General features: G+C 43.4%; 1 protein-coding gene across 6 annotated transcripts in view; it reads left to right on the forward strand.

Annotated features, from left to right (window-relative positions):
- Nucleotides 1-15,971, forward strand: part of ARMC2 (armadillo repeat containing 2) — a 121,971-nt gene that overhangs the window by 16,934 nt on the left and 89,066 nt on the right. For all 6 annotated transcript variants that reach the window (XM_053592128.1, XM_053592131.1, XM_053592129.1 and 3 more), the window contains 2 exons: nucleotides 1,430-1,598; nucleotides 10,451-10,658. In XM_053592128.1, coding sequence (XP_053448103.1) covers nucleotides 1,430-1,598; nucleotides 10,451-10,658 — 377 coding nt within the window. The remainder of the gene's footprint in view (nucleotides 1-1,429; nucleotides 1,599-10,450; nucleotides 10,659-15,971) is intronic.

Below are 15,971 nucleotides of genomic sequence, written 5' to 3' on the forward strand. Positions count from 1 at the left end.
AAAAAGTCTGTCGATTAACTTATTGGATAGTAAGTCACTCATTTCACATATTATAGAAATAATTTTAGGAATGTTATCTTGATTATTATTTTTGGTTTGAGGGCTAAAAATGCTGAGCTAAGTTTGTTCTTTCATCGAAAAATAAGTGTGCTGAAGTTAGAGGCAGGAAGCATAGGACCACAAGGCAACCAAAGCCTTGAGCTTAGTCCCTTGTAGGGGGTGGGAAACCAGTGGCTTTAAGGAAACATGAAGCTTTCCTGGTCCTTAACTGCAGCCTTTTGACTAAATCCAAATTTTACATAACAAATCCTTTTGGTAAAAGGGGTGAAGCTTTTCTTGCCTCCTTTGATGCTTAAGAAAAACAGTCTAGAAATCAAAAGGCCACAGGTTCCCCACCCTTGTATGGTGGGCGTTTTTTTAAAAAAGTTTTTAAAGAATTAGACTTTTGCTAGTAATGTTCCTTTTTTTTTTTCTTTTTTTAAAAATGTATTTATTATTAAATCATAGCTATGTACATTAACATAATCATGGGGCACCATACACTGGTTTTATATACCATTTGACATAGTTTCATCACACTGGCCTTCCTGGCATTTTCTTAGTTAATTGTGTTAAGACATTTATATTCTACATTTACTAAGTTTCATCCTTTTCTAAGGATATAGTAACATCAACACCTATGGCAGGGTGCGGGGGTGGGGTGTGTCAGTATAGAATTCTTGAGATGTAAAAAGTAAAACATTTTTATATCATTTAAGTCAAAGACAACTTCTTCCTTTTATTTTTTGTGACATTTTAATCTAAATTAAAAATTCTTTGCACATTTTGGAGTCCAAAATATATAAAGGGAATACTTATATTCCACTTAATTCTTGGCACATATAAGGCCTAATAAGTGTTTTCTGAGCTGAATTAAGCACAAAAATTTGCAAAGTGCATTGAACATATTATATTTAATTTTATAAACCTGGGCATGATGGCACATGCTTATAGTTCCAGCTACTCAGTAGGCTGAGGTGGGGATCAGTTGAGACCAGGGAGTTCTAGGCTGTAGTGAGCTATGATTATAGCCACTGTACTCCTGCCTGGGTGACAGAGAGAGACCCTCTGTCTAAATAAAAAAATAAATATATAAATCTTACCATCTCTTATATGGATAATATCTGTTTGCCAGAGTGAATAGGTTTTTTTCAAATATGCTAAGCAGTGCAGCAGAGTAGTTAATACAAAATAATTGAGCAAACAATTACACTGTATGTCACATTAAGTAAGATGGGCCAATGAGACAGCAAGTGGAACTAGGGGCCTATGATGAAACCAAGGAGAAGGCCCTGGTGTTCTTCTGGAAGGGTCAGAGCTAGCTGTAGGGTAGTGAGGCTTATTTGAGATCCAGAAACTCATACCAAAAATTTATACGATCTCTTTCCAGAAACCAAAAGTTCCAGCATCTCCCACAGATGAGGATCCCTGCTTTTCCTTTCCTAAACCACCCTTGGACCCTGCGAAGATTAGAAGAATAAGCAGTGCCCGGGCTCGCTTATTCAGGGCAGCCTCGCAGGGAGCCCTTCTGCTGGACAGATCCCTTCCTCCCACGGACTGTAAGGCCATGTAACATCCTTTCAACTCTGGCTTGTTTCTTGAATTTGTACACAAAAGCTATTTTTATATGATTTTTTTTCTAATCCCAGATTATTTTTATATTAATTAAGACTTGGTTAATATTAGGCAAAAGCTGGTTAAGAAACATTGTTAATATATTTTTCTGGGCATTTATAAAGACTAGCTAAATATCACGGTTTTTAAAAAACATAATTTGATAGGAAAAGAATATTAGATAAGTATTTCCTAAAGGATGGTTCACATATACCAGAAATAAATTATTTTTAAATTAGAGTTCAAAGAGTTGTTAATTTCATTTAAAAACTAATGGAAATTATAAGATTGTTATAACCTATACTAAGCTTGGCTCTTTGATAATACCTTTCTGATTCTATGTGAATATGTAAACAATCCTTGAATGGGACTTTATCTACAGCCACAGAATTGCTGCCAAATATCTAAACCTGGGAAAGATCTCACATCCTAAGAAGTGTCACCAACAATTGGAATCAACCACCATCGAGGACCGGCGTCCTCAAACTTTTTAAACAGTGGGCCAATTCACTGTCCCTCAGACCGTTGGAGGGCCAGACTATAGTTTAAAAAAAAAAAAAGACTATGAACAAATTCCTATGCACACTGCACATACCTTATTTTGAAGTGAAAAAACAGGAACAAATACAGTCACACCACCTCATGTGGCCCGCGGGCTACAGTTTGAGGACCCCGATCTAGGGCATACTAAAGGTTTTCCAAACTACCAGAAAGGACCCATTAGTGGGATGACAACCAATTTAGTGGCTCACACCAGCATTTAAAAAACAATAAGTAGTGGGTGGCGCCTGTGGCTCAAGGAGTAGGGCGCCGGTCCCACATGCTGGAGGTGGCAGGTTCAAACCGAGCCCCGACCAAAAAAAAAAAACAATAAGTAGAATAGAATGTGATAGAAAGTATCAGGGTACATTACATGTCATAAGGGTAAGTATTGCTTCAAGAGACTTTACTTGCATTTTCAGGGTATGTGCAGGGTTCATATTATAAATTAATTTCTTACTATATGTTGTCCAAAAAGTTCAAAACTACTTTACCGGAAGCTGATAGAACTGTTCTTCCCTCAGTCAACAAGGATTGATGAAGAGAAATAAGTTTACAGTCAGAGAAAGACAGAGATAGTCTTGTAGCTGGAATTTCTCTGTCTGCCAAGTACTTGGTCCCAGGGTTTAAGAATGAATCCATGGACCACATGAGTAAGCAAAAGGACAGAGTTTATTGAAAGATAAAAAGAAAGATAAGGAAACCTTCATGATGGCAAAGGGGGGAACCCAAGTGGGAGGCCTGTTTGGGCCTTCTGTCTAAGGGTGGACATACTGCTTTTGCTGTCCTGCAGGCAGGTGTTTTTGGGGAGATGGAATGTATTTCTGGCACATGTCACAATCGGCCAGGGGCCTATGGGCAGAAATTAATTTCAAAACTGCCCCTGTGTAGGAATATGGTCCGCCTGAGGCACATTTCTCTGCTCTGGGAGAAGCAGTAGGGTGTGTTCTGAGAGAGGCAGCCCTGGGGAGATACTGGTCAGGCTGCTTTTTATGAACGTGTTCATAAAAATGTGGTCTGCAGAGAACCTATTTGTGCCTAGAGATTTGGTCTGGACCTGAGCCTGCTCAGGACTAGAAAAAAAGGGGGGAAGGGGTCTCTGTCCAGCCCTGAGTGGGGGAGCCCTGTTATCAGTCTAACAATCTGAAAAGAGATCCTAAAGTTTACATGTCTCCACCTAAGCATCATAATTGTTTGACATACAAGCTTTTTCTTTCTTTTTTGAGACAGGGTTTTGCTCTATTGCCCAGGCATTAGGGCAATTACATTATTGTGGCTCACTGCAACCTCAGACTTCTGGGCTCAAATGATCTTTCTGCCTCAGCTTTTGGAATAGGTGTGACTATAGGCATGCCCCACCATGCCCAGCTAGTTTTATTTCTTTTTAGTAGAGGTTAGGGTCTTGCTCTTGCTCAGGCTGGTCTTGAACTCCTGAGCACAAGCAATCCACTCGCCTTGGCCTCTCAGAGTGTTAGGATTACAGGTGTGAGCCACCACGCTTGACCACAGCATTTTCTTTTGATTAGTTGCCAACATTCAAAAAGTAGAAACATCTCATAGAAGAATCCAGATTTATGACTTCTTGTGAAAAATCAGAAAATCTGGCAGCCCTGATTTCCATTCTGTGATTGGAGCTGGGTAGTACTGACCCTGAAGCCCAGTGTGTGGTCTGCAGTTCACCAGGACTCCTTGCCTGTGTCACCCATTTGCCTGTGTGATCCCTGATGTAGATGAAGAGGAGACAGCAGGAAGTGCAGGGCGACTGAGTGTATTGTCGGGCAGCTGGCTTTACCGTCATGTGCCAGTCTTTTCTAATGCAGTCACTCCGTCTCACCTTACTAAGTGCCAGTTGTTATTTTAGGCTGACAGTCCTGCCCTCAGTGAGCTTACAGTCTAGAGAAGAGAGATAGACAATAATAGGGGAACAAATAATTTGATTTGAACACATAAGATAATTTGAGTTCTGATGAGTGCTCTGAAGAAGAGAAACTGAGTGCCGGTGGCAGGGGTAATCTGCTTTAGCTCAGGTTCTTCTGAAAGGCATCTTTGAGGAGGGTGAAGGGTCAGCCATGTAAGACCTGTGGATCAAAATGTCCACCCTGAGGGAAAAGCAAGTTCAGAGGCCCGGGATGAGAGCCTCTCAGTCTCTTGAGGACCCGGCGGCCAGGAGGCTGGAAAGCGGCTGACCAAGGCGGGGTGGAGAGAGCTGAGGCGGGACAGCTCTGCAGGGCCTCAGAGCATGGCAGACGGAGTGGCTGTGTTCCACTTGCAGGGAGGAGGCAGGGCAGCCTTACGTAAGGCAGAGACAACAGCATGCATGTTTTCTCTTCAAGAGCCGGTTACAACTGCAGCTGCACATTAGAAGAATCCGCGTAACTTTTCAGCGGTTCCACAACCTGGGTCTTACGTCAGACTAGGCAGATCAGCAAGGATGGCACTTGTAGGAGAAAGGTGCTTGCCAGGCTGAGAGAGGCTGGGATTTGTACACTTCTTGCTACAGGATGGCAGGACTGGCGTGAGGGTGTCTGCTCTGTTGTTTATAGCTTGGATGCCGTGTGCTTTCTGTGTTTAAACCCTGCCACTTGCTGAGCTGTTGACAGTGGTGTGGAGATGACAGTGGAAATGAGGGTTTTGCATGCGGTCCTCCTCAGTATCTCTCCAACGGCTGGCCCCTTCCCTCCCAGGCCACCTTGCCCTTGTTTTCATGCTCTGGGTGCCCTGTCTGTCATCTGAGGATGGTGTCACACCTCTGAGATGCACTGATGCTTGTCTTGGTCGTATTTCTTCCGTCTACTGTTTGCAGTCACCCCACTTCACAGTCCGGATTACCCCTGAAGTCTGTACCAGCACTACGTGGCAACAAAAACTCACTGTTATTTTAAAAATGTGTTGCCCAATTATAAAAAATATTTGAGCCCTCCTGCCTTGGGATCACTGCTGTTTTAATAGGAGCGCCCCTGGGTTTCATTTAGGAGTCGCTCTATTGTTTAGAAAAGGTAGCCTTCGTTACGTACGTAATTGAGGCTGTCAGTTACTGTGACAGTGTGTGTAGCTGGCATTACCCCACAGGCAGGGCCAGAGTGTGCTGTCAGGTTTGGAATTGCTAGTTTGAGAGAATGAAAGTGGCGGAGATGGGAGCATTCGTCCCTGTGGGGCCAGCAGTTGACTTGCTGTGTGTTCATGTAGGGTTTTGGCTCCAGGTGGCACTGCTGCAATGGCCGCAAACTAGGCAGAGACCTCACAGCAGTCTCCACCTTCTCACTGATCCCTAAGCCCTCACAGCCTCCTAAATCTGACCCGAGCCTGCATTCTCCTGTCCCCCACTGCACACTGACTCTCTCACCCCTCGCCTCCTCCCTGTCTGCCTCCTTTTGGGCCTGCCCCAAGTTCACTGGGGCACTACAGTGGGTTGCAGGGGTCCACAAGCCCTCAGCCCATGGGACAGCCAGCAGAGCCAGGGATGCCAAGTTCCCAACCAGACGTGGCTTTGAGCAGTGGCCTGACCCCTTTATCCCAGGGACCATGAAAACAGATGATTTTGTGTGTGTCCTCTAAAGCATAAAGGGTCAGGAAGCAAAGAAAAATCAGAGTGGGTTCAACATCTATAATCCCAGCACTTTGGGAGCTGAGGTGGGAGGATGGCTTGAGGCCAGGAGTTTAAGACCAGCCTGGGCAACGTAGTGAGACCCCCATCTGTACCAAAAAAATAAGAAAAATGAGCCGGGTGTGGTGGTGCACATCTGTAGTCCTAGCTGCTCAGGAGGCTGAGGTGGGAGGATCAATGGAACCCAGGAGTTTGAAGCTACTGGGAGTTATGACCATGCCACTGCACCCCAAGACCTGTCTCTGTTTTTAAAAAATCAGCTCACAAGTGGCGCCTGTGGCTCAGTGAGTAGGGCTCTGGCCCCATATACTGAGGGTCGTGGTTTCAAACCTGGCCCCGGCCAAGCTGCAACAAAAAAATTGCTAGGCGTTGTACTACCTATCTGTAGTACCAGCTACTCGGGAGGCTGAAGCAAGAGAATCGCCTAAGCCCAAGAGCTGGAGGTTGCTATGAGCTGTGATGCCACAGCACTCTACCGAGGGTGATAAAGTGCGACTCTGTCTAAAAAAAAAATAGCTCACACCATCTCCTTACTGAAAATCCTTCAGAGGTCCCCCCTGTGCCTACAGGAATGTTTGCCAAGTTCAGTTCCAAGGAATTCCATGGAGCAGTTTTGGCAAAATGTTAATAGCTTTTCTTTGGAAAATGAGTTCAGTATTTAAATAAGTCAGGGAAGTGCCGCCTGCTCCTCACCCTCTCACACAGTGTGAGCATGTGAGCATTTTAAAGCATTGGGAAAGACTTCTGATAAAGAAACCTGCTTATGGCTTAGCGCCTAGAGCACAGTGGTTATGGCACCAGCCACATACACTGAAGTTGGAGGGTTTGAACCTGGCCAGAGCCAGCTAAACAACAATGACAACTGCAACAAAAAATAGCTGGGTGTTGTGGCGGGTGCCTGTAGTCCCAGCTACTTGGGAGGCTGAGGCAAGAGAATCGCTTGAGCCCAAGAGTTTGAGGTTGCTGTGAGCTGTGATACCATAGCTCTACTGACAGTGACATAGTGAGACTCTGTCTCAAAATAAAAAAGAAAGAAACCTGCTTAATTTTCATTCAGCACAGCATTTTACAAACTGACCTGACCATAGCATCTCTTTTGGGAACACAGTTTGGGAAACACTAGCCTACTTTTTCTGTAAAGGGCCAAGTAGTAAACATTTTGCACCATGGTCAATATGGTGGTCTCTGTTCCACCTATTCATCTCTGCCAATGCTGTGATTTCATATGATTTTTATTTGTCACAAAATACTGCTCTTCTTTTGAGTTTTTCCCCAGCCGTTTAAAAACATAAAAACCATTCTTAGTTTGCTGGTTAAAAACAGGAGGTGGGCCAGATTTGCTAGGGGTGTGGCTTGCTCAGCCCTGGCCTAGCAGGTGGAGTCCCCGCCCCTAAGCCGTGCACAGCTGTTGTGGTGGCCCCAGCCTGATGCTCTGGCCCTGATCTCACTGCTGCCCAACAGTAGGTACACCAGCAGTGTGGAGCCCCTTACCCCACCACATCCATGCTGCTGTTTTAAGCCTCAGGCAGGACCTGCTGTATAATTTGCTAGGCCCAGGGCAAAAATGCAAATGTGGAGTACTTTGTTCAAAAATTGTTAAGAGTTCCTAGATGGCCACAGCAGAGCACTAAGCCAAATGTAGGCCCTTCTGGCAGTGGGCCCCTGCCTGACCACACAGGCTGTGCACCCATGAAGCTGGCTTTGACTCCACATTTTCGTTCTTTTTCTTTCTGTTTGTTTCCTGTTAACCTATCAATATGCTCCTTGGGCTCCACTTCCCTGACCCACTCCAGCCCTCCAGGCTTCTCTACTGTCTGTCCCCTCATTACCTTGCTTGGGCCACTCTGGGTTGCATTTATCTCTCCCACTATCTCTCTCTTTTTTTTTTTGAGGCAGAGTTTCACTTTGTCACCCTTGGTAGAGTGTTATGGCATCATAGCTCAGAGGAACCTCAAACTCTTGGGCTCAAGACTCTCTTGCCTCAGCCTACTAAGTAGCTGGGGCTACAGGTGTCCACCACAATGCCCAGCTATTTTTAGAGACAGGGTCTCAGTCTTACTCAGGCTGGTCTTGAACTTGTGAGCTCAGGTGATCCACTCGCCTCGGCCTCCCAAAGTGCTAGGATTACAGGTGTGAACCACTGCACCTGGCCATATCTCTTTACACATATGCCTCTCTGTCTCCCCTATTACACTAGAAAAAAGTGGTTTTCTCTCTTTGTGGCCCAGGATCCTAAAACAGATGTGGTACATAGCAGGTGTCAAAGAAATAGCTGTGAAGCTGGATGGTGTGGTGATGCCACCAGTAGCTGTCGTCTTGTGAAGTTGACCCACGATCCATTATAAGTACAATGTGCTGCAAATGTTTGTCGGGGAGACATGGAGCACCATCACTCACGCTCGGTTTGATGGGGCCATCCCTCAGGAGTAAGAGTGAGCCCCAGGGCAGCTCTTCGTTGTAGCCATAACAAGCCATAACAAGTCCAGTGGACTGTGGACGTAGAGGGGTGCAGCTCCCCTACCTGTGAGGATGATAGTGTTTCCCTTCTAGAAGCTCTGTGATGGCTGTGTCTTGTTCACCGCAGGCTCCTGTGCATCTTGAACAGCACCTGGTACATAGTAATGGGTGCTTAATTAGTGTTCATGGAGTGAATGAAGGAAAGAAATCCTAAAGGATAGCAACAGGCTATAAAAATGCTTCGTAATCTAAGACAGAATGTATGCTGTGCAATTCAGTAGCGAAGTTATAGAAGGTGGCATGATGCTGTGGAAGAGAGCCCTGGACCAGAAGTCAGGAGTCTTGGTTTCCAATAATAATCATGACAATAACTTCTAGTGACATCTTCTAAGGCACTTTACCTGGCCACATCATTTCATTCTCACCACACCCCCAGAGGTGGAGACCATGGGAGGAGGTGAGAGAAGGGCTGAGTGGCCTACCCACAGGTCAGAGCAGGTGCTCAGGGACCCTGCACTTGATGGAGTCCCAGGCCTGTGCTCTTCCACCTGTGACCTTTAGGGTTCTCAGTCTTCCCATCTGAAAAATGAAGTTTGGACTAGTCAATCGCTAAGATTCCTTTCAGTTTTAAAATGTGGTGTGTAGAGAGCAAGCAGTTTGGTCAGAGGGGGTAGAATAGATGGTTTTGTTATTGCTAGTGTTTATTGGTTTATTCATTTCTAAACATGTGCAGAGTCTTGAGTCATTTTGGGGAAAACTTGAAGCTCACCCCCCCACACCGGGAGATTTACTCTCTTTTTTCCCGTGACAAAATGTTTTATCCCAGACTTGAGTCCAGTGGCAGCATAAGATGCTAAGTTTTTCCTCATGGAACTTGCTGACAGAGTGTTGTGTATACATCTAAGGATCTGTATTGTGAACACAGTGCATGTTTCAGTCCAGAGACAGGTGGTCATCTTGCAGCTCTGTCTTATTCCTCTTTAGAAAGTCTTATAAATGTTTCAGTGGACTTCCCCTTCCATTGCATGCCTCCCTTCTCCATTCACATGCTCCATTCCTGCTGTTCTTCAAGCACCCCAGGCACACCGCCACCTTAGGACCTCCACAGCAGCTGGTCTTTCTACCTGAAGAGCTGACCCTCTTCATCTGATGGCTCAAAGCCTCTCCTCCAGTAAGGGGTTGCTCACCCTGCCTCACTGGGCCCCCCTATTTAAAGGTGCTACCTATCTGCCTTCCAAATCCCCTGCACCCATCTCCACTTCTCTGCTTTTGCTTCCTTTCAAAGTACTTGTAACATATTATAAACCTTATTTGTTGTGGTGAATTGCTTATTGTCTGCTTATCCCTGTTAGGATGCGTGCCCTATGAGGTCAGGGATCTCTGCGTTGACACCAGTGCAAGTATCCTTGTCTAGGACAGTGCCTGACATTAGGGAGGCACTCAGTAAATATTTTTTGAATGAAAAATCACTAAGATGATCAAATTCAGGAGGAAGAATCATTGTTATAGGACACAGAAGTACTGACACGGACTAGGTAGTCAATAAACCTAAATTCAAGTATTTGCCTTCAAGTAGAATCTAAGCTAATGGTGTCATTTGTATTCATTTTTATCTGCAGAATTGATGGTACCGAGCCTAAAATAGTGGTGAGGACTTGTATAAGGTCAGACAATTAAGTTCACGAACTCGCCCTAGAAAAAGTGCTACATCCCTTGTGGCTGAATATCACTGTGGTCACCTTTAAAGTACTCCCATTGGTCATCTGGTGACCGCAGTGACGTTCAGCAATGAGGTATGTAGCTCTTTTACTAAAACGAGTTCACGAACTTAATTGTCAAAACTATGACAATAGCTCTGATGGCCATGCCAGAGAAAAAGTTTTAAAATTGCTTTGAAGGGTAGACTAGGCACTTGCATTGGGGCACAGCTTCCCCAGAGGAGTACTTGGAAGATGGCTGCAGTGATATTCAGCAGTGAAGTATGGAGTACTTTCTCCAGGCTGAGTTCACAAACTTAATTACCCAATCTTGTTTAGGCTCAGAGAGGCTTTGGCTGTAAAATTCTAGCCATGTATGATTATAAGCGATGTATGACTTTTAAAATCATATAAATTCTTAGATTGAAAAGTTACATTGAAAAATGCTGATTCCTAAGGTAAGAAGTGCTTTGACAAAACATTTTCTTGGTTGTTACAGCAAAGAAGACAGTGGAATCCAAAGAAACCGTTATGATGGGGGACTCTATGGTGAAAATAAATGGGGTTTATTTGACAGAATCAAATGCCATTGGCCACTTAAAGAGTCACCCACTTCAGCTAACTCGTGATGGAGGCTTCAGAGAAATCAAGGAGCAAGAAATGTTCCAAGGAACAACCTCCTTACCATCTCATCTCAGAAGCGGAGGGTTAGTATCCTTTTTATTTAATTTTTCTGGTCAAGATAACTATAATTCTCTATCTTACATACATGACTGATTTGCTTTTTCCCTTTTACACAAGGAAATTTTAAGTTAATGGTGCAAGAATGGGAGATTTTTTTCCATTGATTTTATATCACTCATTATTTAATCCTTAGGAAAACTTTTATTGATAACTGCTGAAATGCTACTTTACTAGGACTGTCAGGATAAGGTTTAGATGGCTGCATCGCCAGCCTAAAGTGCTGACTCACCATTCTGTTTGTGTATCATTTGGGACTCTTGCCTAGCCTGGAATCTCTTACTATCTCCCTTTGGGTTAGTCCACAGTAGAGAACACTTATTTTATCCTCTAGTAGAAACTTGGATTAAATATTTATTTTGCAAACTAGTCGTTAAAACAGGAGAGTCTATGGATTTCTGTTGTCTCTGCAATTCCTCTGTTGACTCCTCATAAATGAATAACTGGGAATTTCTTTATTTCATATCACATTCCAAGATAGGACTTCCTTGAGAAGTAGTTTTCCCATCATGTTAAGGATTCACAGAGGTTTCTGGGTGTGGTTCACTGTGTGGACCATGTGAATTCTTCCCCTGGTGTTTTGCTAAAGAAGCCTTGAATAATTAGAGGCAAGAATGGGGAGAGCAGGCTGTTTTCCTGTCCCTGCCAGTAATGATGCTAAGATAGGCAAAAGGTCTCGGACTGGACGGGGTCACTCAGCTAAAGATATTTTTTTTTTCTAGGACTTTCCATTGGGTCATCATGGATAACTGCCCAGTTCAAATTTGGTTAACAAGAATAAATTCCATGAGCCATTTTCAGACCAAGTGCTTGTTCCAGTCGCTTTAGGTTTGGGGCTGACTTTGGCTTGTTCACACGTAATGTGCCTAAAACATTCCCCCCAAGTGGCTGCTTGGCTGCTTGTTAGTTGAGCTGAACCCATCTTGTCTGCTGACACAGCCTGAGCGGTGTCTCACACACAGAGTTCATATTAGGCAACCTAAGTAGTCCTCGTCATGTCGCTTTGCATTCAGAACATTTTTTAAATTAAAGGAAAAATGAAATGTCTCCTTAAGTGGAAGAGAATGACTTCAAATTGGGACTTGAGGAGTTGAGCAGAAAACATCAAACTGACCATTGCAGACAAATCTTTTCCAGTTGGTGAATAAGAATAGGCGATGGGCCTCAGAGCTTCAACTTGAAAGGCAGCAGGAAAACGTGTGTTTCTTTCAGTCCTGAAGTAAAAAGGAAACATTTATCTTGCTGCATCCATCCTTGCAGTAATGAAAGCTGACTAGAAAAACCAGACAAGAGCTATTTAATTTGTTTATTTATCTTTGCAAACCTTCACTGCGGCAGAATAATCTGGCAAGCCAGAGTTCATTATGTCTTCCTCATTCTGGGACAGCAGGGGCATTTTCAGTTACATATTTTATCCCACACACAGCAGAGGACAGATCAATTAGCACTTCTTCCTCACTGTCCAAAATCATGAGGCATTAGCAGCAGCACTAATTATTTTCTTTTTGTTTTATTAGGATGGCTTTTGCAAGATATAATGATTGTATCGGAGCTGGGTTTGCAATACACCCTGGCAAGTTTAAACTTTCAATAACATGTTTGCATTATGAATATTTACCTCCTTTAATCATTGGATGGAATTTTGTTGAAGTGGTGTCAGAAAAAAAAATAAGTTTATATAGTAGGATTAAAACAAACCAGTAGATGGAAACTCTTAGCAATTCTTTCATTAATTACATTTATGAATCAGTCTGGGACCTTTGATAATTGTTTCTTGTAAACATTTAAGTAAATAATTCCAAGAAATGATCTTTGCTGTGCAGTATTCCCAGTTTTGATGCGAGAGCTCTACCCTCAATTAACATTTTTTATCTTTAAACCATAAAGTGGAAAATGAAGACTGTTGTCAGTGAGCTGGGGTGGCAGAAGGGAGGGAAGGGAGTTGAGATGACAAGAGGCAGAGGAGGAGTGCGAGCAGGTCACGGGAAGGGCACAGTGCAGGTGAGGACATGCTCCTAGCACAGGGTCCTTTACAGCCTCGTCCTGAGTGACAGAGGTCACCTTTGTGTCAAGTGTTTCTCTAACTGAGGAGAGCAAGGAAAGCTTTGTGTTAGAGTAACTGCAGTGACTTGTGCACCCTGAATTAGAACTATGTATAATTCAGGGTCAGGTGCGATGGCTCACACCTATAATCCCAGCACTTTGGGAAGCTGAGATGGGTGGATCACTTGAGCTCACAAGTTCAAGACCAGCCTGAGCAAGAGCGAGACCCCATCTCTAAAAAATAGCTGGGTGTTGTGGCAAGCTCCTGTAGTCCCAGCTACTTGGGAGGCAAGATGATTGCTTGAGCCCAAGAGTTTGAGGTTGCTGTGACCTGTGATGTCATGGCACTCTGCCTTGGGCAAGAAAGTGAGACTCTGTCTCAAAAAAATGTATATGGATAATTCAGACATGTGATGGACTGAGTTCGTGCTGGTTATGATGGAAAAAGGATTTCCTAAGCAAGGTATGATTGCAAACAAAATAGTGGGGCGACCGTTTAACTTTACAAAAGAGAACACTCAAGCCCTTATGGAACTCTCACCCCCAAACCCGTTGCCAAGTGTAAGAATCTCTAGGACTTATTTAAGGTTTGGCCGACCTGCTTCTCAACAATACTTCATTCTCCCTTGCTTTGTATCATCTATCGATTGAAAGTAACACAACTTCTCAGACCTTGAGCAATATGTGTGTATGCCAATCTCCATCCATCAGTCCAGTCTGATGAAACCCTTTATACAGCTGCTGAAAACCCACCTGAGCCTTTCTGTGTGAAGACTGTTCAGACTGTCCTGGTTTGGAAATGTGATCTTTAGGAAGAAATCCCAAGAGCAGTCAACCATTACAGAGAGTCGAGACCTCTTCCCTGGGAGTCAGAATCTCTGGATTTAGGTTCGGTTCTCTCATTTGATTTAGCTATATTTGGTAAGTCTCAGCACCTTCATGGGCTTGGTTTTCTAATCTCTAGAATGGGAATAACTCTGCTCTTTTACTTCCATCTCCTCCTGGCCCTCACCGTGGGTTGTGGAATGATTACCAAGGCTTGAAAGCCTTATTTGTAATCTGTCAAGTGCTCTTAGTCTTGTCGGAATCAAAAATAAGAAAAGGCAGCTTCTGGTTAAAGATGCAAGGACATGCCACAGAAACCCAACAAAGCCAGCAAAGATAGAAAAGCAGAGAAGTGTCATCACTGAAACTGGAAAAAAGTGGTTCTAACCCCAAACTACAAAACATGAAGCGAACTTTACACTGCAGTGTGGTCTTGATTTCATGTTTGCCTGGCAAACTTAACTTAGGGAACAAGCCCTCTTGCTTGTAATAATAAATCCTGCCCCATTCATGTTGGGAGGAGGGCTGATGCTGTATTCCCTACCTCCTTTCCCAGGCGGTGGTTGTGCGGCCTAGGGCTGACTAATCAGGGCTCTTCAACCCCAGCTACAGCTGCTGCTTTAGGGCTGGAGAAAGAATGGGACTTTCATCAAGGCATTTTGGGAAAATGCTCTTTCTCCAGTTTCACGAACTATAAAGATAATGTGGTCTTGGAGATGAACAAAACAGAGCCAGGGAATGGAGATAGTGACCAAGCTGAGGGACGATCCAGCTGTGGCTGAAGTCATCTTGTCAACGTCATAGACCACTCTGTTTTGTGAAGAGAGTGGTCGTTCTTCTTCTTACCTTTCTTCCTTTTTCTTTCCCTCCTTCCTTCCTTCTTTTCCTTTCTTCCCTCCTTCCTTTATTTTTTTTTTTAATAGGTAGTCCCCGGGTTACAAACAAGATAGGTTCTGTATGTTTGTTCTTAAGTTGAATTTGTATGTATCTGTTATAGCCTCTGGTCATAAGTATGAGTCAAATGTCAGTTGGATGTTTGTAACTCAGGTACTGCCTGTACTTCATGTAGGTGTTTGTTACTTAGAACATTGCAATCAAAATTATCCATTTAACCTTCCAGACCCTAAGAAATCCTAGATGAAACAAGGGATAATTTGATGGTGGACATACCTCCTCAGAGTAAGAAACAGATTTCTCCAAAAGTGAGTCTTAGTTCAGAAAGTTGACCCTGGTCATCTTTAACTAGAGAGATGAGATCTAAGAATGTGGGCAGGCCAGGGGAGAAGTGTGGGTGCGCTGGAAGGATTCCGTTCAGAAGTCCAGATGGTGAAGTAAGGGAAGGACGAGCTGAGGGAGACACTCTCCTCCTTACCTGTGATCCAGGTCGTTTGTGTGTGTATATCTTGGGGAGCGGGTTAGATCTATTAGAACTCATGGAGCCTACATGTAAAAGGACTTCTCTGGGAGTCACAACACCCTGCTCCACACCTCCAAGGGAACACACAAGTCCCAAGTCAACAAAAATAATGGATTTGGTGATAGGACATTCAAGAAAACTAAGGTTTAACTTGCAGAGTACCCCTGCATGGATCCTATTCAGCTTTAACAAATAAATGACTCTATTTAAAGATAAATAATATTAGGATAAAAGCTGAATGGCACTTGAGCTCAGATATATAGAGAACATAATAAAAGACAGAATGAAGGAATTGCATCGCTAAAGGTATTGCCCTCCAAAAACATGTAGAAATTATGGATAACGTGAAGACTTTCTTTTTTAAAAAAGAAAGCAAAAAAGAGCTTTTGGGGGATATAAGAGTTTATATTAGAGATTATAAACTCACATAAGAAGATAAACTTGCAGTACTCAAAAAATAAATGAAAACCATAGTGCTCAAGACAGCATGGTACTGGCACAAAAACAGAGACATAGACACTTGGAATCGAATTGAACACCAAGAAATGAAACTAACATCTTACAACCACCTAATCTTCGATAAACCAAACAAGAACTTACCTTGGGGGAAAAACTCCCTATTCAATAAATGGTGTTGGGAGAACTGGATGTCTACATGTAAAAGACTGAAACTGGACCCACACCTTTCCCCACTCACAAAAATTGACTCAAGATGGATAAAGGACTTAAATTTAAGGCATGAAACAATAAAAATCCTCAAAGAAAGCATAGGAAAAACACTGGAAGATATTGGCCTGGGAAAAGACTTCATGAAGAAGACTGCCATGGCAATTGCAACAACAACAAAAATAAACAAATGGGACTTCATTAAACTGAAAAGCTTCTGTACAGCTAAGGAGACAATAACCAAAGCAAAGAGACAACCCACACAATGGGAAAGGATATTTGCATATTTTCAATCAGACAAAAGCTTGATAACCAGGATCTATAGAGA

This window comes from Nycticebus coucang, chromosome 5, assembly GCF_027406575.1.
Source record: "Nycticebus coucang isolate mNycCou1 chromosome 5, mNycCou1.pri, whole genome shotgun sequence".
NCBI lineage: Eukaryota > Metazoa > Chordata > Mammalia > Primates > Lorisidae > Nycticebus > Nycticebus coucang.